The 26,042-nt window shown below is 38.1% G+C and overlaps 1 protein-coding gene across 12 annotated transcripts in view; it reads right to left on the minus strand.

Moving 5' to 3' along the window:
- ARMC8 (armadillo repeat containing 8) overlaps window positions 1-26,042 on the minus strand; it is a 60,488-nt gene that overhangs the window by 14,737 nt on the left and 19,709 nt on the right. For 9 of the 12 annotated variants that reach the window (XM_040705497.2, XM_015291328.4, XM_046898348.1 and 6 more), the window contains 10 exons: window positions 18,435-18,577; window positions 18,238-18,335; window positions 16,250-16,342; window positions 12,447-12,506; window positions 11,147-11,227; window positions 8,354-8,429; window positions 8,173-8,263; window positions 4,037-4,097; window positions 2,727-2,927; window positions 183-278 (listed from right to left, as the gene is read on the minus strand). In XM_040705497.2, coding sequence (XP_040561431.1) covers window positions 183-278; window positions 2,727-2,927; window positions 4,037-4,097; window positions 8,173-8,263; window positions 8,354-8,429; window positions 11,147-11,227; window positions 12,447-12,506; window positions 16,250-16,342; window positions 18,238-18,335; window positions 18,435-18,577 — 1,000 coding nt within the window. The remainder of the gene's footprint in view (window positions 1-182; window positions 279-2,726; window positions 2,928-4,036; window positions 4,098-8,172; window positions 8,264-8,353; window positions 8,430-11,146; window positions 11,228-12,446; window positions 12,507-16,249; window positions 16,343-18,237; window positions 18,336-18,434; window positions 18,578-26,042) is intronic. The other 3 variants (XR_005862087.2, XM_040705500.2, NM_001252163.2) reach the window with 1 other exon arrangement.

Here is a 26,042-nt window from a genome sequence, read left to right on the forward strand (position 1 = left end):
TTCAAATCCCACTCAAAGAAACTGCACTGTAGAAGACTGTGTTAACGTCACACAAAGCAAGCCTTCACACCTCAACTTACACCAAAACAAAGAAAAAGAGGTAGAAGTAGCAAAACATATATCCAAACTCTTGCACTGCCCTTCAGCTATAGCTCTGCCTCATTGCTAACATTTTTGCTCACCTTTTTTCGAATATCTTCATCATTTGCTCCAAGGGAAGCATACAGCTTGAAAGCGGCCTGGCGCAGTTCATGGGCATGCTTCAAATCATGGTCAAGCTATTTAAATAAAGTACAGATATCAAATATAGACATTAAAAATTACAGGTGGTATTTCCTTATTTGCTGTAAACTAATAGCTGCTTGCCGAGGTTTTGTCTACCACGCACAGAGCAGCCAGAAATACAAATGACCTGCTGTTTCAACAGCTGATGTCCACACTCATCATCTGAACACAATAATTTAAGGGTATGGTTAATGTCATTGTTGAGTTACAGATAAGTCAACTTAAATAATACCTGCTTACAACAATTTGATGCCAAAACACTTCTCAGATGTTAATGCTCCATCCAGACCATTTTAAGGCAAAAAGTAGCCTCATTTACCCAACAGAAATTTATAGGGACAAACCGGGAGCAGTGGAAAAAATTGGGACAGAATCATAAGTTTTTAATCAACAGAACTGAAGCCCACTCTAAAACCGCAGGATCTAGAGCTTAAGGAGAGCATTAACTTCCAGTTCCTGTCATAAAGGCGACACAACAAAGTGCTAACTGTCCAGATGTTTTGGGAAGGTAACAACACAGACGCTAGACAGGTGAATTAGGGTGATGCACCATGGGACATGTGGCTCACAAATCAGGAAAAACTGTGCTGGGGTATGATAATCAAGTGGGAACACAAGCTGTAGGGATAATAGTGGCATTCAAGCTCCTGCAAGGTGTGAACAAGGCAAGAAGCAGAGTATACACAAAGCCTTGACTTTGAGAGAGTAGACCTGGATGAGCAGATGCAGAACACCCTGGTTCTCAGCCAGGACAAGAGAAGGCTGAGCAGAGACATAAGAGCAGCCTTCACCTCAAGAAGATTACAAAGTACATGAAGCTGGACTCTTTATGGAGGTGCACAGAAAGAGGAGAGACAATAATCAGATTGAAACAGGTGAGGTTCTAACTGGATGTGAGAAAAAATATTCACCTGGGTAACGCTGGAACTGATTGCACTGAGAAGTTGTTTAATCACCATTGTTAGCAGTTTTCAGTAGCCAACTACACAAATCCTTCATGTCCTTTCCAACCAGAGCTGCTCTACGATTGACACCCTTCCAACCACCATACCAAAGGGTTCCACATAACAAAGTAAAATTTAAGTCTACTCAAAATGCCAGAAAAATGCCAGTATTAAGCAATAAGTTACTTGTATAAAAGAACTGTCAAAAACTAAGCTGTATGAATAATTTCCCCTGGTACAGATACATCATTAGAGCAGAATGTATTATGTCTATTTTAAATATTTTAACAATGATAAATAATCCATTCTGTGAAGTCCACACTCATCTACTTTTTACCTTTTGGGGTGTAATTCAAAGTGTTTTTTCCTTCTCCAAATAAGCACCTTGCCCTTCCAGACAACTTATTTTTTGAGACTTTTTGAACACTTAAAGCAATGTCATAATATTTGTAATCGCTCCACTCACGTTCAGAACCTTCGCCATGTTTTTGATGCTACTGCCTATGCTCATTGCTCCCCAGTCAAATGCTAATCTTCCTTCTGCTTATTTAAATCTAAGGTGCAACCAGCAGTTTTTTTAATGTTTAATTTGCATTTTTACATCTACTTCAAAGCAGCTGTATGTGTAGAATCAATTCAATCTCATGAAAGCCTGAGAGGTGTGTCTACCTCTTGGGACAGTTTCAGAGAAAAACAAACGCTCTGTAATCCAGTTCTTTTGGTTAATTTCTAAAGACTGAATGAGAGAAAAAGGGAATCAACAAATGATACTTCCCTACAAGGAACATCAAGAACAATTCTGCTTCCGAGATTGATCTACTAGTGCTTTGGTAAGGAACAGAATCTGGGAACAGAACAGCTCCTCAAACGCCTATGAAAATAAGCCTCCAAGGTATATTGGATCACTGTTTATCCAACCTCTTGCAAGTTCAGATAACAACTGGAGATAATGTGAAATGATACACAGGACATCCAGGTTTTTCTGCTTAACAGAAAAGAACCATCCCTGAACTCAACATTTTCCACAACTTGACCTACGAATTCAAACTATCTACATCACATGGACTATTACCTCTTATGACAATAAAATGCAGTGGTTCCTGAAGGTAAGCCTTGTAAACTCAGCACATGAGCAACACGACAGAAGCCCTAGTCTGGTACTTCATTGCTATATTTGGAAAATGTCATGAAACTCCTACAAAGAAGCTGTGTTAAACTATCCAGAAACCATCTTCCTGTGTCCCACAAAGAACAGAAGCATCCTTCTTACAAGATGCAGAGCCCAAATATACACAAAGTTCTTTGTTTGGATATTACAGGCTCTAGAAAAAGCAGCTAATGAGCAAAGACTTGAGGACTATAAGCATTAGGGTCATGGTCGGACCTCTGGCAATCTTTCCATTGAAGAACTTGGACATAAGGTTGAGTTAAATAGAATAAAGAAACATCTTGAGCCCATTTGCTACTGTTTTTCAAAGATTCAGAAGGGGAACGTACCCTTTTGATATCAGTGATTGCACTCACTGAGCTGGGATACTTGAAGTAATCAGCAAGCATGACAATGAGGTGGTCAGTAATGCTGGCAATTCTCTGGAGCTCCACATCTGTTTCAATCAAATAGGCCAGAGTTTCTGCTCCTTCTACTCGCTCCTCCAGCAGTCTCTCCTTGCTACACATTCGAACCAAACATGGCAGAGTCTGATGAGTTTAAAAAGAATAAAAATAAAGTACACTGTTTGGAACAGCTACTACGTTCATAAAGAAAAGCAAACAGATATTCTAGAGCAATTCTCTAATTGTACTAGAGATTTTGTAATGTTATCTGCCTAATACAATCTAATACAATGTCTAATTAGAGATTACTGATGTTATTTAGACAGGTGCCTTCAGACAAAAAGAATTGTAAAGACTACTGAGAAATTGTTCAGGCATTACTGAGTTTACATTAGGCTACTTTCAACCAAGTTCTCACGCAGTGAAAAAGAGTCTTATGTTTAGATCAGATGTCACTACTGACACTGGAATGAACCGCATTTTGGTTATCTGCTTAAAAAGATGGGAGTGATGGAAATTTGACTTTGCCAACATGTGGACTTTCATCTGTAATTACCTTGAATGGTAGATACTAAATTCCCACTAACAAAAAGTGTAAATGTGCCATGCTCTACTGCAGTGAACATTGAAATATGTTTTCTTAGTGCAGCATCTTATAGAGAAACTGCCCTTTCCCCAGAATTATGAGAACACTGGACTTAGGGACAGTTCCTGACACTCCGCTGACAGCTCTCCCTACCCTAACCAAATTATGAAGCACTGATGTTCAGATAAATTTACAAAATTACTGCAAAATTTGAAAAATGGTCTGATTTTGATGGGCCCCTTTTATATACTGTGCAAGCATTTTGACTACAGTCTTCTGAAACTTGCTACTGAAATACATAACAGTGCCTTGTTCACATGCAGAGATCAAGGTAGAAATGTTGTTTCCATGTTACTTACAAACAGTTACTCACATCATTACAAACCTCAAGCTGCTTTGTGTCAAACTCTGGAATATTTGTTGCTGGATATGGGCATTTTGGTATGATTCTTTATCTAAAATTCTTAAAAGAGCCATATAGCTATAAACGTTTAAAGGCAATTAGGGAACTATTTTTTGTTCTTTTTTTAATTAATATCATTAGAACTTGGTGTTTTGAGATCATCTATTTAACAGATTTTGTGCTACTTTTTATACTAGATAAATAAAAACAGGAATAGATCCTCATAAAGATGCTGTTTTAAACAGAATTGTCTAACTAGCTCACCTTAAGAACGATGCAAGAGTCATCTGTCCGTATTGCTCCAGCTCTGCACATGGAAGTAAGGCTGTAACAACATAATAAAACACAAATTCACTTATCATTGGTTTCTAGCACTTAAAATGCTGCAGAACAACCAGCTGCACTAATGAAATGCACTCCCCCTCTGATTGATTTCCCTACATTTGAGCTTACTGGGGTTGAGCACATGAACAGATTACGACATACACACTTAAAAGGAGATTTGTAGCACAGAACATCTTGCTGGAGTTCTGACCAGTACATACACTACACAGACCAAAAAAAAAAAGGACTAACCAGGAAGCTTGACTGATGCACAAATCTCTTACACTAACAAAACAAAGTTAACTACCTTCATTAAGATAAAACAGCAATACGCATAGATCTGTCCTATACTGCCCATAGCACGGGCAAGAACTTGAAACAACAAGGAAAGGGTCAACAGAGGGCTGACAGCTTAAGTCATAGAATCACCGCGGTTGGAAAAGACCTCCAAGATCATCAAGTCCAACCGTCCACCTATCACCAATATGTTCCACTAAACCATGTCCCTCAGTACAACATTCAAACATTTCTTGAATGCCTCCAGAGTCAGTGACTCCACTCTGGGCAGCCCATTCCAGCGCCTGATCACTCTCTCAGAGAAGCAGTATCTCCTGATGTCCAACCTGAATCTTCCCTGGTGCAACTTGAGGCCATCCCCTCTACTCCTATCACTAGTTACATGAGAAAAGAGGCCAATCCCCACCTCACTACAACCTCCCTTCCAGATAGCTGTGGAGAGCGATAAGGTTACCCCTAAGCCTCCATCAGACTGAGTCATCCCTGTTCCCTCAGATGCTTCTCATAAGCCTTGTTCTCCAGACCCCAGCTTCGTTGCACTTCTGTAAACACACTCCAGGGCCTCAATGTCTTACTGTAGTGAGGGGCCCAAAACTGGACACAGTACTCGAGATGTGGCCTCACCAGTGCTGAGTACAGAGGAATGATCATTTCCCTGCTCCTGCTGGCTGCACTATTTCTGATACAAACCAGGATGCCATTAGCCACCTTGGCCACTTGGGCACACTGCTGCTCATGTTCAGCCAAGTGTCAACCAATACCCCCAGGTCCACTTCCTTTACACAGTCTTCCAGTCACTCTGCCCCAAGCCTGTAGCACTGCCTGGGGTTGTTGTGGCCAAAGTGCAGGACCCAGCAGTTGGTTCTGTAGAACTTCATCCCATTGGCCTCAGCCCAGCAATCCAGCTTGTCCAGATCCAGATCTCTAGGGCCTTCCCACCCCCAGGCAGATCAACACTTCCAGCCAACTTGGTGTCTGTCCTCTGCAGAAACATTCGAGCTTGGTGTTAGTTTAGGAGACTCAGTACCCCAGTGCAGGAGTAGTCAAGTATTTTGTTTTAGCTTTCAAACTAAGCCACTGTAACTGGCTTTTAGCATGTCGCAGCTGGGAGGTTAAAAAAAAAACAACTGCAATTTAGTGAAGGTGACGTAAAAACTACCATTTCGATTCTCAGTTGGGATGGTTGAAACCATATATAGGGCCAGTCATAACTGCTCAGTAATAATATGCCAACATCGATAACACCATGTTTCACTGCATTCCTATGATTTTTACAAGTACCCAGAGTTCCCACATCTCTAATAACATCACTGAACCTGTTCCAATGACAGACATGAATAAAAATGCATTGATTATGAGATTTTAGTTATTACGTCTCAGAAGTTAAAAAGATATGACTCAACAGCACAGATTATTTTATAAACTTTTCTGTTCAATCTTTCTATCTTACAGCTGGAAATACTAATTTTTATGTCTGAACAATCAGAAGAACACTAGTCTTGCAGCTGCCATTAATTCCAGTTAAGATACTGTTTGCAGGACAAACTAGCTCAACTTCAAAAGTTAAGTAAGTTAAATTACTTCAGATAAAATAAGGCTTGGCTTAGATGGCAGCAATTACACTAATTTCAATAGAAAAGGTTACTGCTCTGCTTAGAGGTGCAAATCACTCCTCCAAGAGGCTTACTTGTTGCTCCCTCTTTGCCGAAATCGCTGTTCAAATGAAGGATCCTTATTCCATTTCAATCAAGAGATATTAACTCAGATCTTCCAGGTCTACTTCAACAGTTGAAAAGCAAAGGAAACTTCCTAAGATATCCTTGTATACCAGTCTAGATTAAAACTAATTTCGCAAAAGACTTCAGAAATTCACAAAAATAACTCTACTTCTGCATTCTAAGGACTCTACCAATAAACCAGAGAGGAATCCCACATTAATTAACAAAAGCTGGCACATGGAAAGTGAAGTCTTAATTTAGAACCAGAAAAACAGAGGACCTGTTACAATTTCACCTATTACTCCACCCTAGAAGAAATGAAGGGAGATACAGACTTACTTTAAGGGATACAAGCAGGGAATGGATTTAGAGAAGAAAAACCAATAGATTTTTTTTAAGTCCTTACACTGTCATGAAACTGAGGCCTTGAATGCCCTAGGAAAGAAGGCTGCCCACAGACTAATTAGAAGCCTACTCTTGAAGCACAAGACACTGGTTTGTTTCCCTCTTTCTCGTAGTTCTTTTTTGCTTTTCATTGCATTTTTTTCTTCTATGCATTCAAAAGTCCATTTGAGCCAAAAATGAGAGACCCTCCAGCTAAACCCTTCCAAACCAGAGCAGATTAGTAAAGAATATCAACACATCTGAGTGTTCATCCTAGAACAAGGAGACAGTCCAAAGCCAGAATAGATTTTTAACTGCAACTTGCCTTCATAACTAATCAACACTCTCATATCTTGAGAGCAGCTAAAAAAAAAAAAAAAAAAAATCAGTTCTCATACTTAATTTTTCAACCCTAATTCTCTGTTTTCTCTGAATTGCCAAAGAAACACAAATCAATCACAACAGACTTCTACAAAACAGTTAATTTACCTTGCCTTCCTTCAGTACTTGAAGAAAACCAGATATGTTAGAAGGGAATGTGGGAGACCCCCAGTCCAACCTCCCAGCACAGGGTGGGATTACCTCCCTAAAACAATCCTCCCCAAACGTACACTTATTTATAATTGCTTTCATGAATGGGTTAAGTTGCCACAACCTGGCAACGTGACAAAAGAGACCATCCTACCTACTCCCCCTTCTTATTCCTCAGCCAGAAACTCAAGCCTTCGCACTGACAAGTGTCAGTGAAATTATTTTGGTGAATAGAATCAGAGAACTCACTATTGTAGGCCAAAGATAAGCCACCAAAATTTAGAATAGCTGTAAATGGAAAGAATTAAATTAAAGGAGATCAAATCACATCATCAATGACCAAACTCTCAAATTATGTTTGATTTTAGTAGTTCATAAGTGACAAATCTCTTTAACCACCTGAAGTCATTTATTCCATCTCATCAACACAATAGAAAGAAAAGGGTCTTAAGCAAAGTTAGCTCCCAGCGTATGGAGTGAAAAACCCTAGTGTTAACACTACAGAACTTGGTCACATTTTGTCACAAGGTACAAAGTCATTATGTACATGAACATACAGGAATCTACCCATGTGAAAAGGGAAAGTTTGAGATGAACTATAAAATAAATTAATAACTAATTCTGCTGTATGAACATATGAAGTTTAAAAAATAATCTATATTTAATTAAATCACTTGAGAGAGTGACAAGTTTAGTTCTCTTCTTATTTTAGGAGAGGGCATACTGTTCTCAATATACCACAGCCATAGACTGCAAAGTGAACTCTCTGGACAGTGGTGTAGCAAGGACATTATCTTGTAGTACATGTTTACATTTCAGTATTATACTTTGTAAGGACACACTGTTGACCATAACCTTTTTAACATAAAACTTATCATCAAATTCAAGCTATTTGTGAAAACTGCAGTTCATCTGAAGAAAATAGAGGTGTTTTTTTTTTCCTGTTTAGGCTCAAGAAAAAACAAAAGTTACACTGTAAAGATTACTAGGTGATAACAGTATTTCAAGTATCTAGGTAATGCAAATAACATCCATGATTATTCCTACCTAAAGTTTTAGTTCCCTTACTTGCAGCAAGGAAAAGAAACAAAAGTTAAGAAGTATGAGATTGCACACTACTGCATTCCAACTCCTGATGAAAATTACCATTTGGCTGATGTGAGCTGCATTTCAATAGGCTTGTCCCTTTGTAACATCTTCACAAAGATCTGTGGTAACAATTCTCCATCAACTGACACTGTAAGCAATGAAAGAGAACTCAAAGTAATATTAGTTCAATCAGTCAATAAAGTAAGTGTCAAACAAGCAACAGCTGCATTATACTTACCATTTACTAGAGTCATTGATACCTGTGGGTTTTCAAAGGCTAGAACAGAGAAGCATTTCAAGGCTTGCATTCGAACCTGTGTAAAAAAAAAAAACAATAAATGAAGTATAAATGTAAATGCTAAAAGTAAAATTGGACTGTAATGATGTACAAGGAAGCAGAAATAAGTCTGTATAATCAGTAAGAAATTCAGATGGATAAAAAGCAGATAAAATATCTAATTCACAGTTTAGCTCCTGTGATCTCCCTGCTGGAATTACCATTCCAGACTGCACACACTGCCATGTAGGAAGCAGACATTCAGAAACACTAGTTTGATTTGTGGTTTCTCACAAATATGCTAACAACAGCAAAAAAAACCAGACATATCATAAATCCAGTACTTACTCTTTTGAGGACTCATAAGTACCCAAGGGAATTAGAAACACATGCCACTATATCAGTATTTTTTAAAGGTGAGTTTAATAAAATTTCTGAAGAGATCATCCAGTCAAATTGATATTAAACTAATCTTAAAACAAAAATATACTGTAAGTTTTACTGCTATTACATAACTTCAGTTATCACCTGTGCACTAATGATTCACACGTCTATATGCTGGATCACAGAATTGCTTAGGTTGGATGAGAACTCTGGATATCATCTGGTTCAACTTCATCTATCAACTAGGGCAGCTGGCTATCCAGTACAATGTCCAGATGGCTTCTGAACGTTTCCAAGGAAGGAGACTCTACAACCTCCTTGAGTAACCTAAAATCTGAAACTATATTTTGGTTCATCAAACCTTCACAGTTGACAAGTCAAGCTAGCCTATGACTTCCTTATAACCTCTTTTTTGAGGCAAGAAAAATCATCGTCATCATCCCAGATAAAGAATCTAATTTAGTTCACGCAGTCTTTTGACTTCATTCTCTACAGTTCTATGTATGTAAATTTTGCCGATGTATTTCTATGCTTTTGTTACAACTTCCTTAGTGTCACAATAAAACAAAGAAGCAAGCTTTCAACCTAACAATCCCTGTTGCTAAAGAAAGCATTTGTGACAGTTGCAAGTTGGGGTTAGATTCACCCTATCGTCCTCAAAAAGTCCTAGAAACACGGAAGTCTGAAGGTAGGCAACAACAGCAAAGACTACCAAACTTCTGTGCATTCATATTATATCTCATTACAGACAAGGTAAGACACAATCAGTAGCAGTGAAGCCTTAAGTCAGGAGTAACGGATAGCAGAAATGGATATGTGGCTTCAAAACAAAAGCCTTATTTGACAACACTTCTGTTTACTTTACAGATGATTTAAAGGATACTATGTATGCTTCAAAGCAACAGGAAGCAGAGATTGTACATCAAAAAGCACTGGAAGCAGTCAAGCCCAGCTGAGGTGTTGGATTCAACAACGAACAATAGACCTTGGAGGTGGGGACAGCGGTGTTCTAATGAGAACAAGTGAAGTCTACCTGGAAGTTAATTATTTTATGTGATACTACTGTGCTAAGACTTTAAAATTACTGTGATGGCTGCTTTTTTTGCTAGCACTGCCTACTTAAAAACAATTAGTTCAGCAGTTATGTAAGGAACAGAATGCCAGAATTTGGAAAAAATACGCAAGTATGGTCTCAAAAAAGTCATCTGTATTGCACTGTAAAAGCTGTAGACCCTTTGTGTCAGGCACCTCACCCACTCATCACTCCCTGTCAATAAATGGGGAAGATGTTCACACCATCAACTGCCTCAGAGACAATTTCAGTACCAAAGAAGAGTTTATTGAAAAACTACCAGTCAATTCTCTTGACAGACCTATACAAACTATAGACAAAGGAAGTGAAAACCCGTCCTGAGGGTTTCCTGTGTCTATTGGTATGATCCTATCAGCTAAATCACTTGTAAGCCTCTACTCCAAGTATTGAGAAACACAAAAAATTTTTGAATACTGTCTTTTCCTGTCAAGTTCTTATTTACTTGGATAAATACTAAAAACCTATGGAGATAAGCATGAGAATGAAATGACTTGAATTCCTGAAAAACATCAGTTACACTGAAAAAGCAACTGAAAAATCTTACCCTGCTCCAATTTTATTTCAAAAAAATAGGAATGGTTCAAACTGTGCACGACTTGGAAAATCCACCTTACAACACAGTCTGAAAAACTTCAATTGATGAAAAAACAAACCAAAAGTTGCCTGATCGTGGTGAAAAGTTAATACAGAAAGACATAAAACATCTGTCAGTCCCAGTAACAAAATACTGAGAACGTTGTACTTCAAACAGGATTTATAAAATGAAACAGCAGTGGCATTTTCAGATAGCCCAGGATGGACTCTTGAAAGCATAAAAAAGGATGGAGCCAAGACCTGTTAGACTCAATGAGCACAAAACACTGGTAGCTGGTGACCTTCACAGATTCCAAGCTCGTATTTTTATAAGTGCATCTTCTCTTTAGGACAGCTCATCTTTGCCTTTCTTCTGCTTAATTGCTTTTTCTCCTTTAATGTTCAGCAAATTAGACCAGCCTTATTTTGATTTCTTTTTCTTATGCTTGCCAAGTGACTCTCCTTCAGATCAACAAATCCCGGATCTGCGTTAAGTAATGATGTCCTAAGTTTACAAGCATTCCAAAATAATAGGTGTCATTTTGATAGAAACCCACATGACAGGTAAAATTACTGTTATTCTAGAAATAGACATTACACATATTAACAGTTCTAGTTCATACATGTATACATAGCTTTTATCATGATCATTGGGATCTCTTTCATAGGCTTACATAAAGCACTAAATAATTTTAACGTCTTACTTTGTAGGAGCTGGAGACTAAGAGATGTGCGATATTCTGAACTGCTCCATGATTAAACAAGATTGTCTGGTGGTCTGGACCCTACAAAGGAAAATATAAAATGCAATTTATTTATTTGTAAGGAACATATGAAAGATTACTATTACCCCAATTATTACTGTTTTAGTATTCCAAGGTACATTCAAGCAAACTTTGAGTCAATGATATAAAAGAATAGTCTCTTACAATTCACTAGCATGTATCATGTCAGCATACCAACTTATTTTTTCAAGAAAGAAGTCCAACTCTTACTTTATAGCATTTGTCCTTTTCCGATAATTATTTTCACTCTTTACTTCAACAGGAAATAAAACCATTTCCCATAAATGAAGAAAGATGGATAGACTGCTTATGTTTCTATTTTTCATACTGGAAAGAATAGAAAGCTCCTGATTTTCTTCACAAATCACACAGAAGATCTCCAGTCCCTAATGTCTTTCTAATGGGTAATATTAAACATTTTCAGTAACTCTAACCTCAGAAGAAATGGAATGAAGTCTAAAACTGTTTCCAGACAGAATGTGACAGTGCTTTGGGAACAGATTCACAATTTCCTCCTACAGATTATTTTACTTTCAAACATACTCAGCCATAAATTTTGACTGCCATCATCCACTTCTTGACTTCAAGATCCAAGTCAACAATGGCCAACAGATCAATATTTTCCTCTAAATTTAAAAAGCATTTGGAATTAAACACAAATAGTGAATTCTGCAGTAGAAAGCGATTGGAAATTCTGTAGCAAGACAAGACTCAATCAGGTCAAACAAACCAAGAAATGCCCAAGAGGCCTGCAACTCCCAACAGCCACCCGGAGACTTGCAAACACCTCTTTACAAGTAGAGTCATGACTCCAGCCACCCCTGCATTAAACGCAGGCACAATTTGAATTCACCTTTTGGAATGTCACATCATTAATCATACCTTGATACATTTTCTTGACTACTCTGCAAATGAAGAAAGCATCTTCATTCAATTTCTTGTTCAAACCCAGCTGAATTTATGGGTATATCTACATACCCTAGTAAGCATAAGTGACACTTCATTTCCACATTTGAGATTCAGCTGAAATCAGATTCTTTTTATATTCAAAATAACATTTCTGGAACATCCCTTACCCTAAGAAAATGAGCATGAGAATTACTTTTAGATGCAACATATCTGGTGCTTTAAGAGATGCTTCAGCTGCTACTGCCACCAAGAGCTTTCTATCAAAAAAATACAATCAAAATAGCATGGTTGAAGTAGGAAAACAACTTACATTGGCACACAGAAGTGGCTGAGGCAATGATTTAAAGCCGCAGCTATGCCAGTGTTGAAGCTGAAGAACAGATATTGAAATATGTGAAAAATACGAATGAACTTAGAAGTTAAAAAAAAAATCATATTGACCTAGATTGTTCTAGTAAGTCACGGGCATTAGTGATCTTTTCTGTGAGATGCAGACATCAAACTCTGTATTTATAGCTGCAGAAGTTGATGTACACATTGGATGCTTTCACGTACACATTGTGTTTGCACACACCAATTCTGCTTGTCCAATGCACATACAGGCAGAGTTCTAACTGAAATAGAGACTGCTTCAAATACACAGGTGAAATCTTCAGATTACAGTGTATCTTTCCTTTCTAATTCCAAGCATCTCAGACACCAACTAAATAGCAGGGCCTTTTGGCTTTGTTTTTCTCTGGGTATCCTACCAGAGTTCCAGGAGCCAGTTCTATTTCAGGGATCTGAAACCCCCTTTCAGCGGAGTTGGAATTAGATAATCTTTAAGGTCCCTTCCAACCCAAGCCATTCTACTCTATGATATTTTTTCCCCAAATGTGATTAAGATATGCAATATTTCAGAGACAAATCACATATCTTGCATTATTTTCTATCAAAATTCAGATTTTCAAGAAAGCAGTGGGATAGAACAGTCTAACAATTCATTCCATAACGAAATTTTAGAAGCAGATATGGAAATGCAAATGTATCTTTGTTCAGGGATCCAGCACCAGGCCTAGGATCACATAATAAAATATTCTCAGAATGGGCTTAGGAGGAAACTGCCTTGATTACAGGCTTTATCCTGGATCTCTCCTGGACACAAGAGTTTAATTTTCAACCAGTGGTGAATGTACCACTTATACAGAGATAGCACCACATTCAAACTATCTTTTCAAACTATTTATACAACTGCTTGTTTCCAAATGCAAACCATATCTTTCTAATTTGATGATTAAAATAGTAAAGCTTACCTACACATGTTACTTTCTCTGGAAACAAATCAACTGTGATAGAAAGGACCTTTAAAAGTAAGTTCTGACTTGCATTTTAGCATGCCTTGAACACAATCCAATTTCAGTTTACTTGGTTTTGATTATATGTTGATAGAGTCATAGCTATGTATACTGAAAACTGTACAATTTCCCCCTGTAAACCAACACTGTCCTTTGCTTAGGATGGCTCTTCTCCAGAGTCAACATATTCCACTGCTCAATTTCAACTCCAAAAATGCAGTGAAAAGCAATAAGAGCATGAACTTGAAGCAGACAACAACAGCAATATGCTAGGAACCTGAATTAAGGATTTCCTAGCTAAGGAGAACAGGTCTGAGTTTTTCCAGTGAAATTTGAGCAGGTAAGAAAGAAGAAACCTGAACAGCTCAACCAAATACAGCTCTCTGACCAGGAAGAGAGAGGATGGAGCACAAGATCTAAGCAGAGAAGAGTATGTAGAAACAAGGAGAATAGGAGCTGTGATATGTCATCATTTAATTACATTGTTTAAATATGTCATCGTTTTGCATGTCTCTACTAATACAAGGAAAAAATTATAAACATTAATACTTACACTACTATTCTAAGGCTTACCTGAATAATGAGCCTTATACTAACTTATTTATCCAGGAAGAAAAAAATATATAAGGTTCTCATTCATGCCTTTTTTAGAGTAGGAGAGGAAGACTCCATTTTAAAATGTTCTGAATACTAAGACTTCCAGAAGTATTTAATAACTTTTAATAAGAATGTACTGTCCACATAAATCAGAAAATCCCCTGCAAATTCTGCTCCCCTGCACTAGCTGTATTTTATCAGGTCAGAATACAGCAACTGATTTTTCATCTTATTTCCCAGACAGGAAATTCAAGAATTAATCAAAGTAAGAAAGAAAGGGGCATTTTAAAGTGCACTCAAGAGTGGCATTAGCCAGAACAAGAAAGAAATGAGCTCTTGATCAATTTAACATTTCTAATTATCAGTTTGCTGAATTATCAATACTTTTCTTTGCTATGCAGCAAGGTATTTATTCTGCAAATGAAACGATAGGCCCCATCCCTCATACCCATCACTCTCTGCTTTTATTGTGCATTCAGGTCTCTATCTGTTTACAATGTCATCTTTTCTTTCCAAAACCTTGGGATTTTTCAAAACATTCACTCCAAGTTTTGTTTGAGCTGGAGCAAGATTTGTTGTTTGGAGTGGTGCTGACAAAAGCATGGTGAGTTCATAAGACCTTCCTTATTCTTCTCTTATTATGTGACTGAGCTACTGTTTTGTTAACTATATATTTGAGATGCAAGTCAGCAGGAGTTCACAGAGTTAAAAGGACGCTGCTCACGTGAAAAAAGATGACAACTGTGTTCAAGTTGGGTTAAATTACCTGACGTTACTCAGCAGTTTGCACACAGCTAGCAAGGCTTCTGCCACTGAGTGAAGTTCCACCTGGATCAACAGACTTTTGCATCTCCATATACAGTCAGTCCTGTGATATTTCCCTCATGTGACAACATGGCCTGATCTTTCAGCCGTTCAAGTTACTCTGTCTATTACGGACACTTTCAAGGGCTATTTAAACTTGAGGTGCCTGTGTTTATCATTAGACAGGTACAACTTACCTGTTCCTAGTTCTCGTCAGGTCAAGACTGAAACAATCAAAACACCTCACATGACAATCTTCCCACAGCAGAAAAGAATGGCACCAGTGCATTTTTCTTAAAATGCCAAATTTGTCTTCCAATATTAACTACAGATCTGAGCTTATATAGTGTAGTGTAGGATTTTATCTATGCTTGCTTTCAACAATTCTATACATATTAGCAGCTGAGTTCAGTTTCTAAATCACTTTACAGTCTTCAGTTTCATGTAACAGAAGAAATTGAATTGGATGAACGTGCATGCCAAGGTAGAGGCAATGAAATAATTTACAGTTTCAGAAGACTCATTGTTAAGTTATAAGACAGATATTTTTGGAGGTAAATACTAATCAATTCAAGATATTTGAATACTTTTATTTGTCAGTCCAGCAGATAAATACAGTCTATTGTCTTTAGTTATAAACTGTAGCTATTAAAGGATACAATCAACAATTTTGATTTTCTACACCAAACTGAAGCAGTTACTATATACCCACCAGGTACAGTAACTACCAAAAGAAACAACAATCTCTTTTAAAAAGTTGTGTGGGGGAAACCAGGGGTATAGGGAGAGATGCAGACAAGGAGTGTCTTAAGACTAGAAGACAGCAGCATGAGAACAAGAATGTATTTGAGGTGGAGTTATTGGTAAATTAGATGTATTCCTATATTAGGGGAACTGCATTATACAACAGGAATGAACCTGTATCAGGATAAACCTGTAACTGGTACAGCTCAACTGAGAAGAGCATTCTTACCCTCAACCTATAATACTTCTTGGAAACCCTTCTCTCAGTTTGAAACAGCTGGTGTGATAGGAGATGAAAGCCCTTTGCAAAGAGAAGTTCACATGTTTTTTGAGATTTTCTGAGAAATAAAAATGTAACCTTCCTATACTTCTACTGTTAGTAGTGATGACTGCTATTTGCCTTGACTGCTGATTCAGTTTAGTAGCCAAAGATATCTCAAAAATCAGTTATTTCCATACTTGGTTTTACTGCAGAGAATGATCTATCACACCCAGTGTGATAGCAAATCTAGGACAACAGCAGTTCAGCCATTATTGTTCTAACGTGCCTGCCAAAAGAGGCAGTATCTTACACAGTTTCTTCTATGCCAGAAACACAATAAGTCTCACAGAAAACATGTATTCTCTTCCTTACTTTGCAGCAGTGTGAGAAGATCTGACATATGTATTCCTGTGTATATCGAGACCTACTGAGCAGCGCCATGAGGTGCGAGATAACTGTAGCATCCTGGAAGCAAGTCAGAAAAAAAAAAAAGGCATTAAGACCATTTCACCATAGTTTGTTAATAATTTGTTACTTAGAAGAATACGCAGTTCTTCATCCTATATTCCCAAGAAAGTATTTCAGAATAAACCACTGGAGTTTTCAGTTCAACTGAAACTTGCACACAAGACAAGACCATTAAAGTAGTACAAAAGATACTTAAGACATCCTCATGAATGCATGTTAGGTATAAAACCTCCTGCTTTTGCCTCCAGAATCTTTACTTCATGAGCAAACAATGAATAAATAGAAGGGGAAAGAGGAGAAAACCCTACACCAACTGCAAATCTGGAATTCTGTGGCATTCACTGACTGATTAGTATAGGGTAATGATTTAATATTTTCCCTTGGTTTTAGACAGTGTTACACTAATGCCAGAGAATTCCAAGTACGTGACAGCAAAAGAAAATCATTAAACTTGAAGTTCTCTCATGAAAACACATCTATCTACTTTTTAAGCTCTATGGTAAACTACAGAATAATAATATTTTAAAGCTCTCTGTTAGTTTTACCAGTATCTCTCGGGTCAGATGATGACGTTAAAAGCAATACCAACCATTTTAATTTGGAAAGGCAGAAAACTAAATTAACTCCATGAGACAAAGAGTGCCTAACAAAGGAGATAAAAGAACCGAACAATTCTTCTTGTTCAAAAAACTTACAGTATAAGTTGACCAAACACAAGTAAATCAGACTCTGTTCTACCTGCAGGAGAGCAACTGACGAATTGCAATGCTCCTTGTGGGGAAGAAGTGGGTTAAAATTAGAGCAAGGTCTTCATGCTCATTAGCTACTTCTATAGTGATGAAAGTAACAACAACCCAACTGCTATAAGAGCTTTTCCTGAGGTTTTATTTTCCAATTATTTGGAAAATTAGCAGCAACACTTTTCTATATGAGCAAAATAAATATGCTTAAGTCTCTCCTATTAATAGCCACATTTGGGATAAACAAAGTTTTGCAATATTCACCTTTCCTTTTAAGATGTATATGTATACAAATTACGAATTTAGCAGATCAACTTCAGAAAATTTTGCTGCCAACAGCCCATCCTTGTTCATCACAACAGAAAACAAAAAGGTAGAGCAAATAAATTATACTGAGAACAAGAGCAACTTTTGTTTTAATTGTTTTTTTCTTAATAATTGGAAGGGATCAACACAGCACAGACTCATTTACCATTTCAGGGTCTGATAGAAAAAATTACTTACTAGGAACTGGAATTCTTCCAGATACACCAGCCATACATCCATGCTTGCTGCATGCTTACGTGCATAGGAAAAGCAAAGGACAAACTATTCTAAGCAACACTATTAGGGCCTGGTTTAAAGTAGTTGCACCTGATCTGCCTTTCTATATAGCATATATACAAACACTGTTTGCTTCTCAACTGCAGAGTCCAAAAGGCCTGTGAGCAGTTGGTTTGGTTGAGGGGTAATACCACATACTAAATCCTCAAGTATGTTTTAACTGCACTAGTGGTCATAACCATCTTCAAGCATCCACTTGATTCTCCTTAACAAAGAAAGCCTGCAGGTACTGGCTTTGGGACACATGCCACAATAGCAAAGCTCCATGAAAAACCAGAAACATCTAATTAGCCAACCTTGCTCACAAGAAAAACATGCTGAAATCTTCAGCAGTCCTAACAGATCCCCAAAACTTTTAAGTGTCTCCTTCCTTAAGTTAAAGCAAAATAGCCTGACACCCCCAGAATTCCTCCGTGGTTTAGCACACTTGATGCATTAAAACAGATTCTTATCATGTTCTGTTAATCCTAGGCAGTCTCATCTCTACAGACTTGAACACACTGAACAGCATTACAATTAAAAGGACAGAATACTCTGCTTACAACTTACTGTGTATAGAAGATCCTCTGGAGTTACAGGACTGATGAATACGGTACGGAGACATCGTAGGCAAGCTTCTATAAACTTCAAATCTGGTGACAGTAATCCTATAAATAAAGAAAAAACTAATTCAGTTTCATTTGCTTATTTGAATACTCAAACAACTACTAACAATTTATTACTAATTTACAACGAACAAAGAGTACCTTGCAATAAGGCTGGGATAATATGGCAGTCTAGTAGGGATTTGACATTATTCTCTGTACCCATTGCAAGGCTTCCCAAGACCACTGCACATTCTGTTCTCAGTTCTGTGCTGGAGCTTTCTTGCTGAAGCAAGTATAGCAACCTGAAAACAGAATTACTTTTAGAAGAAAATTCACATGGAACAGAACTTGCAACTCAGGTAAAAAGTAATATGAATCCTACAATATACAGAGGATAAGGTCCTTAACAGAAGAACGGAATCCAAACTAAAGAGTAAGATGAGCATTTTTGTGTTAAGAGTACTTTTACACTGTATGTTCCTACACAGGTTTTAGTTGCTGCTATGGTGCAAAGATACCTCACTGCTTTTTCTAAAGATATAATGTCACTTTACTGATAACTGGGATAACGCGTTTCAGGTTACCAAGGATCCCAAATTTCAGTTAAAGGAAATGAGTCTGCTATTTGACATCAGTGGGAAAGGGAACCTCATACATCTCCCCTAACACTTAGGGACATGACTACCACTGTCAGGATTGGCTGCTTCTTCTGGGTTGCATTTGCAACGTAATTCCACCACTGAGCACAAGCATAGGCACTGGGAGCAATGTGAGTTTTGAACACCAAGAAATTATCACACGTGAACATAAAGAATACATGTCTTTGGGTCTCAATCACCAAAGATTCTTTAAAGCATCAAGATACGTAGGAGGTCTTTGTAATTTATGTTAGATGACACTGGTAGTACCTGAATCACAGGCAGAGGTCACCAAACACTTTCAGTTTAAATTTGAGTCATGCAAAGACACAGAGAGCAACCAGATTCCTACCTTATGTTGGCACAAAAGATAATCTCTAAGATTGACAGTGTTTATTAACTTAAGATGGGAACCATTTAAATAAGGGTTCCCTCGGTACAGTTCTCAGCACAACTAGAATAGGTAAGATGGCTTAGATATGGAGATACCATTCTCTCTGTACGTACAAGAGATAGTAATGCACAACTCTGTGTTATATGAAGGGGTCTCCTCTAAAAGTTTGCAATGTACTGAAGCTTTCTCCGAGAGAAGAGGGGCCAAATGTCAGCACAATCCCACTGCTGAAGGAGAAAGAAGTAGCTACTCAGATTAACAGATGCCTGAAGAACCCCCCACCCCCAATCCCAAAGCTGCCTTCCTGAATTGAAGGCAAGTAAAATATTGGCCAGAAACACAGCAGTTAAATGCAATTTAGGGTCACAGGACAGGAAAGGGGCAATTAGGGGCAGTAACACAGAATGCTTTCTGCACACATTGCACATGCTTGCCATTTACATAAGCGATAAATTACTCCTAAGGTTTGTAACTTAAAATAAAAGGCCAATAGACAGAATTACAGCTTACTAAAGAAAGACAGGTATGAGATCAAAGGTCTCTTCCATACCTAGAAGCTGGACATCCATTATGGACAATTTCACCTCTGCCAGGAAGCAGATCACGTAGTAACCAGCTCCTGGAGAACAACAAACCAATCCTCCAGTTCTCCCTCACAACTTGTTGAATGAAAAACAAGCAGATTTGCAATCAGAAAAGGAATCTGCCTTACTGTAAATACAGGTCAGACACTAACCAGAAAGCCATGGTACTCCAGCATCACCCAAAGCACAAGCATATGCTTTGTCAGACATAGCTGATCCAAGGGTAGAAAAAAGCTCTAAAACATAAAGAAGGGTGGATGAAGTTCCTTCCTTCACACCAAAATGAACACGTGTGATGGAAATGAGTCTAGCAGCACAAATACCTTTTCTCCTTTCCAATTTTTTCAGAACCAAACAACCAGATTGGCACAAATTCAGAACAGCATAGATTTCCAGAATCATTTCTGTTTTTGTCATCTCTGTCCACAAATGTAACATGCATGAAGACAAACAGGTCTGTTGTTGCTGTTGTTGTACTGGAAAGGTTACTTACTCCTGATGTTTAAGAATTTCTGGTATAAATCTATTCCTAATTTGTATCCATTCAGTATGGCACACTTGTTATCCTTTATAAAATCCCTCTGGGTGTCCTACAGGCAGCAGCTGGCAGCCACCTTTCCTGAAGCACTCTGGTCCCAGGTGGCTCAGATCTGCCCCATCTCTTTAATACTGATGGAACACAGGAGGTAAAAAAAAAAAGGCTCAGCTTATCAGTTGTTCCACAAAGCACACCTTACTCATCACTCGGGCAAACTCAAACCAACTGTACCTATCTGACTAGCTTCTGGAAAAAGAACCAAAAAGCCCCCCAAAAACCCTTAAGCCAATGAAATATTCCTAAAGCTACAAATTCTGGTACTGTCCTCTTCAATGTATCAGCTGCACTATGTTCAAGGTAAAGATGATTGCTGTTTCTGAAACAGTACAAAAGAAGTAAAACATACCAGTAATGTTACTCAAGGTTATAACAACATTTCATTTCCAATCCTAAAGAGACAGCATAACCTTGCACCACGAGCACTTCACCTCCTAGATCAGGTAAGAACTGACAGCAAACAGCAGGCTGTTTTGGTAAAATACAAATGCACTGAATTATCTTAATAAAATTCATCCCTGAAGAGATGTGAGGCTTTCCTTGAACATTACAGTACCACACGGACACTGCAATCCCACTGACTGCTCTAACTCAGATATTCTCAAATCACAAAATAAAGACCCTTAATTGTACAGGAATTGCCTCGAGCAGACCAGAAGATGAAAGAACTCACTGTGGTACCCATACACATTGCAAACACATTGCAGCACAGTTTTCAAAATCAGTATTCTATTTGTAACCACACTGCTGGAAATGATATAACTAGTGGGACAGGGAGCACTCCCTGACAAAGCAAACAGAAAGACGTGACTTCGCATTGTTGGGCATTTAGAAAACACACTGACAGCCAAGAAGAGAACTCAGCAACAGAGGATGTATACTCTTACATCTCAGCACAGCGAGGAGAGAAGAAAAAGCAAAGTCCGTTGCCAAAACGATTCAGCTCCATGTTTAAGCAGCTTATTAAAAAAATTACATTTTACCATTACTTAAAATGATTCAGCGTATAATAATTTTATCAAGAATTAAGGCACTTCATTTGTCCTGTAGTCACGATGCTCTCTCAATCTGCTCCTTTCTTCAAGTGCACAAACAGAACTCCTCACTATTGGAATCCTAAGATATAGCCGGCTTGCTTACAGCCCAGGCTGCACTGAGATATATTTCTGATGCAGCAACACAATGCTGTCTCAGTTTAATTCAGCACATACAGAACAAATGTGCTGTGAAGCAAACAAAACAATGTCCAAAATGGGAACCACAGACTCCAACCTCCCCAGACCCACAGCCATACCTCAAGGCAAACATTTCTGCAGTGTGCTGGACACAAGGTTGGTTTTTATGGACTGCATTGGGAGAGGCGTAGCAGAGCTGGGGGAATGACAGCAAGTCAGCAGCAGCACAACCCTCCTCTGGAGCAGGACCTGAGCTTGCACACTCAGAGACCACTGCTAACTTGGAGATATGCCATGTTTCATTTTGTAATCATCTGCAGCAGTTTTATTATTGAAAAAAATAGACAAAAATATAAAAAACATCTTATTGTTGATTATGTTCTAACAATGAGAAGCCACTGAACAAGACTGGTTGGACTGGATGGTCTCAGAGGTCTTTTCCAACCTTGGTGATTCCATGACTCTAAGACACAGATGTTGGGGAATGCCAGGAGACTCCTCCGGTGTAACAGCTGGTGGATATGCACCTAGCTGCTAATTAGATAATGTCAGTAACTTTCTGGGGGTAGTGGGGGTGGTAAAATAGCTTGCATAAACCCCAGGTCTCAATTTAAAAATGCAACTGTATTTCCTTCTATTTTCAGTAACAATGTCCTATAGAAATGTTCTGAGATGCGTATCATATTGATAATATTCTGGGGTTTTTAAGGACTTTGATAAATAAACTATTCCTTGGATCCAGGAATGATCAGCCCTGTTCTGAAACATTTACTTTCAGGTTTGGTTTTTTTTTTTCTGAAGGAAGTTTCACAAAATCCAAAAGCACCCTCAATTCTGAAGCCTGTTCACTTCCAAAGGAAGTAATTGCTGTTTTCCTTCCCATTAACAATCTGCACTTGGAGCAGATGTTACAGTTATGTTAATGCAAAGGAGGGAAAATGAAACACACTGACTATAATATATGGTCTGCATGTTTAAAATAGAAATTCTTAACTAAGCTTTATAATTAGTACAGATGAACATTTAAATTCAGATTTTTCATACACAAAGTTTTTGAAATAATAATAATATCCTTTTCTATACCTTTGAAATATGCTTGGCTCTCATCCTTGGTTTTCCACAGAACTAAACATCTATGTTATAATATTTCTTACTGCCTCTTTTAATTTTTCTCTCTCTCTCTTTTTTTTTTTTTTTTTAAGAGAACAAACGGACTCCTTGTAACACTGAAAATTACAGATTTAAATGACATCCTATTACTGTCATAAGAAACATAATTCTGGAGCAGTTTGCTGTTTCTAGGGTCTGACGTGGACAAGTTCAGCAAAGATGTCTGCAATATATTGCTACATATATTGAGATTAAAAAGATAAAGAGGTAGAAAAATAGCATGTTCACATGGGAAGAAAAGGGAACATTACAACTTTGGATTTTGGAGATGGAGTTTAAAAAAAAATTATTAGGGTGCTTATCTCCAGCTACTAGTGGCTAGTATGAGGCTCAGTAGGAACAGCTGCAGCAGTAGCAGCATGTCCCATGGAACATGGAGCTGCAGCAGTAGCAGCATGTAACATGGAACAAGGCTCTGCCAGAACCATCACAACTCACATCTGTAGAGCCCAAGAGCTCCAGGAGATGCCAAAAGCATGGGAGATTCTACAACAGCAAAATGGGGGGACACTGTTGTTAACTTCAGCCAGCAGTCCCTCAGTGAAGGTATCCAGGCAGTTGTAACTAAATGAGATAAGACAGGAAACCCATCCAGAGAAATACTTCAATGAATTCCGTGAACAAATTCGCCTAGAAACCACAAATGAGGGCAGCTGGAAGCATAACCGATTTTGAACAACTGACAGGGATTCATCCAGGATAACCACGCAATACTCTAGACATGAAGCAGAAAACTTCCAAAGAATGTAGCTGCTTAACAAATGGGGACGATAGCAGCTTTACAAGTAAGATTTTCCCTTCTTTTGAAGCTTACTGAGATGGGTGTGTTGCACCAGAGCTGTGCACTAAAAGACACCTGTGTGACTGGGACCTCATCAATGTGCTCTGACACAGACCTCACACAAAAGTCACAAATTTACCCTCTCTGATATTCCACTCCACTTACAGGTTGTCACCAAAACCTCTGAAGTTCTTAAATCTGGGAGAGAGATGGTGAAACTCAGCTGTTTGTACCTGACAGAATATTTCCAGCACTTCACCAAACCCCATTAGCAGGAAGGTAGATAGGGAGCTCAGGGCAACTGCTCAAGTTATAGTTCCTTGTATCTTAAGTTCTTATAATTCACGTGACTATTTATCATCTCTAGACCATTTCTGGAGAATTATTACTTTTGAAACACAAACACTTAACTAAGATGGATTACAGAGAGAAATATTCTTCTACTTCCACAGGTCTACGTATTACAATGCTATAAGCAGTGGGGAAGTAAGCTGCAAAAAAGTTTTTCCTTTAGGAACAAGAAGCTTCAGCTTAAAGCTCCTGTAATTTCTTGTCTTGTTTAAAAACCTTCACTTACAATAATATTGTGTGATTTTTTCCCCGATATAAATTACTTAATAACCAACCAAATTGATTTTTATTGCCCACTAAATCTAGTGTTGGAAAACTGTAATGCCTACTGAGTTTCATGAAGTCTGAAGTAAATTATCCTTATATGAAATACATTTTTCCTTAAGGACTGGGTTTGAGTTCTTACCCTAATGATCAGTTTCATGTAAGAATAAGTCTTGCTACTTCACATTAAAGCAGTGCGGCATGATTCACTTTCTCATAACAGAAAGCAAGCTTTGCTGTCTCTCCATCTGTATTTTTGAATTCTTTGTTGTACATAAAATGGCTAAACCATATTCCTATTCCATTTGCTATCACCCAGCCGTCATTCAGAAAGAATGTCAAGAATAGGTTTTGAGCACTTTTACAGATATGGTGCTCACAGCTCCCTAGGAACAGTTCCCATGAGATATCACAAAGCTAATTTTGCATGATTAAAAAAAAAAAAAAGGAAAAAACTGTAACATAAAATTCAAATCAAAAATCACATCTTAAAGGATGCCATTAGAAGTACAACTCATATTTACAATGCCTTTTTTGTTAATACAAAAAACACTTCTAAGACAGAAGGCTTACAAGCTTTAAACAAAACCAGCTCTAAAACAACCCTGCTGATCATGAATGTTTGCCTTAACTCATATATATTCCACAGTATAGTAGTAGAACACCTCATTCCAATCACACATGACCCTCACAGTGAGGGTTACTCTTCATAGAGAGAGACGTATAATTATGCCCTGCCTCCTGACTTGCTCTGAAGGCAAAAGAAGGCACAACAGCACCAGCCCGATCAGTGCCTCTTCTCCACTCCTTTCACACTCTAGGGCACAGAAGGCTCTACAAAGACCAGCACCACAGATGAAACTCCTTCACTCAAGCCCACAAAGCGCTAGGTTTGGGCACAGATTCCAAACCGGTGGGGTACAGGACACAGAAAATGCCATACAAAGTGCAGCCAACTAGAGAATGAGCCATCAGCAAACAACTGTGCTCTGCCCTGGCAAGGGTGGCTATGAAGTGATTAATGGGCATTACAGACCAAGTAATACTATGTCCAAACAGTGCCTGAGTTCCTGAAAGAAAGCTGGTACCATACCAGAGAACTCAAATCATTTCAACAGATGTGTCCAGCTGGTAGCTGGTACACGTCTCATCAGCTGCACCAGCAGAGGTCCTGCAGTTGATCTGAATGCCACACAACTTCTGCACAGTCAGCAGTCAATTTGATGGGAAACAGAACTGCAAAGGAGCTTAACAGATCCTTTAGTCACCATCCTTGCTCCAAGACTGGATCAGTGATCCACTCTACAGACATCAGAACCTTTCTAACATGAACAACAAAAACCTTGCTCATGTTGCTACTTTAATTAGAAACCTGGGAGAAAAAAAAAAAAAAAATCAACAAATTACTGCTGAACTAATCGTATTTATCTGGTAACCTGGACTTAGATTGCCATGAAAACTGAAGGCTAAGTTTGTTCTGTGAAATAGTTCAATAGTGTTTGCTGCCTCATCTGTTAGTGCACTGTTATTGCTTCACCAAAATTTAATATTGAATCCATGGATCACTGCATACCTTGAAACGTGATTTAGGTAACTTCTACCTAAAACCATTTTGAGATAGTTTTGGGTGCAATTCTGCTGTGTCTAATCCTAAGCAGCCAGTAATTAAAGAAATTTGCATGATTACATGAACCAAGCACAAGATATATTTGCATTAATATAATATTATTTATCATATAAATTTCATGCATAATTCCAGCACATAAAGTTATGAGTTAAGGAATTAAAGACGCTCATAGAAACCATACTCCTCAC

Source organism: Gallus gallus, chromosome 9 (assembly GCF_016699485.2).
Source record: "Gallus gallus isolate bGalGal1 chromosome 9, bGalGal1.mat.broiler.GRCg7b, whole genome shotgun sequence".
In the NCBI taxonomy this organism is placed as follows: Eukaryota; Metazoa; Chordata; class Aves; order Galliformes; family Phasianidae; genus Gallus; species Gallus gallus.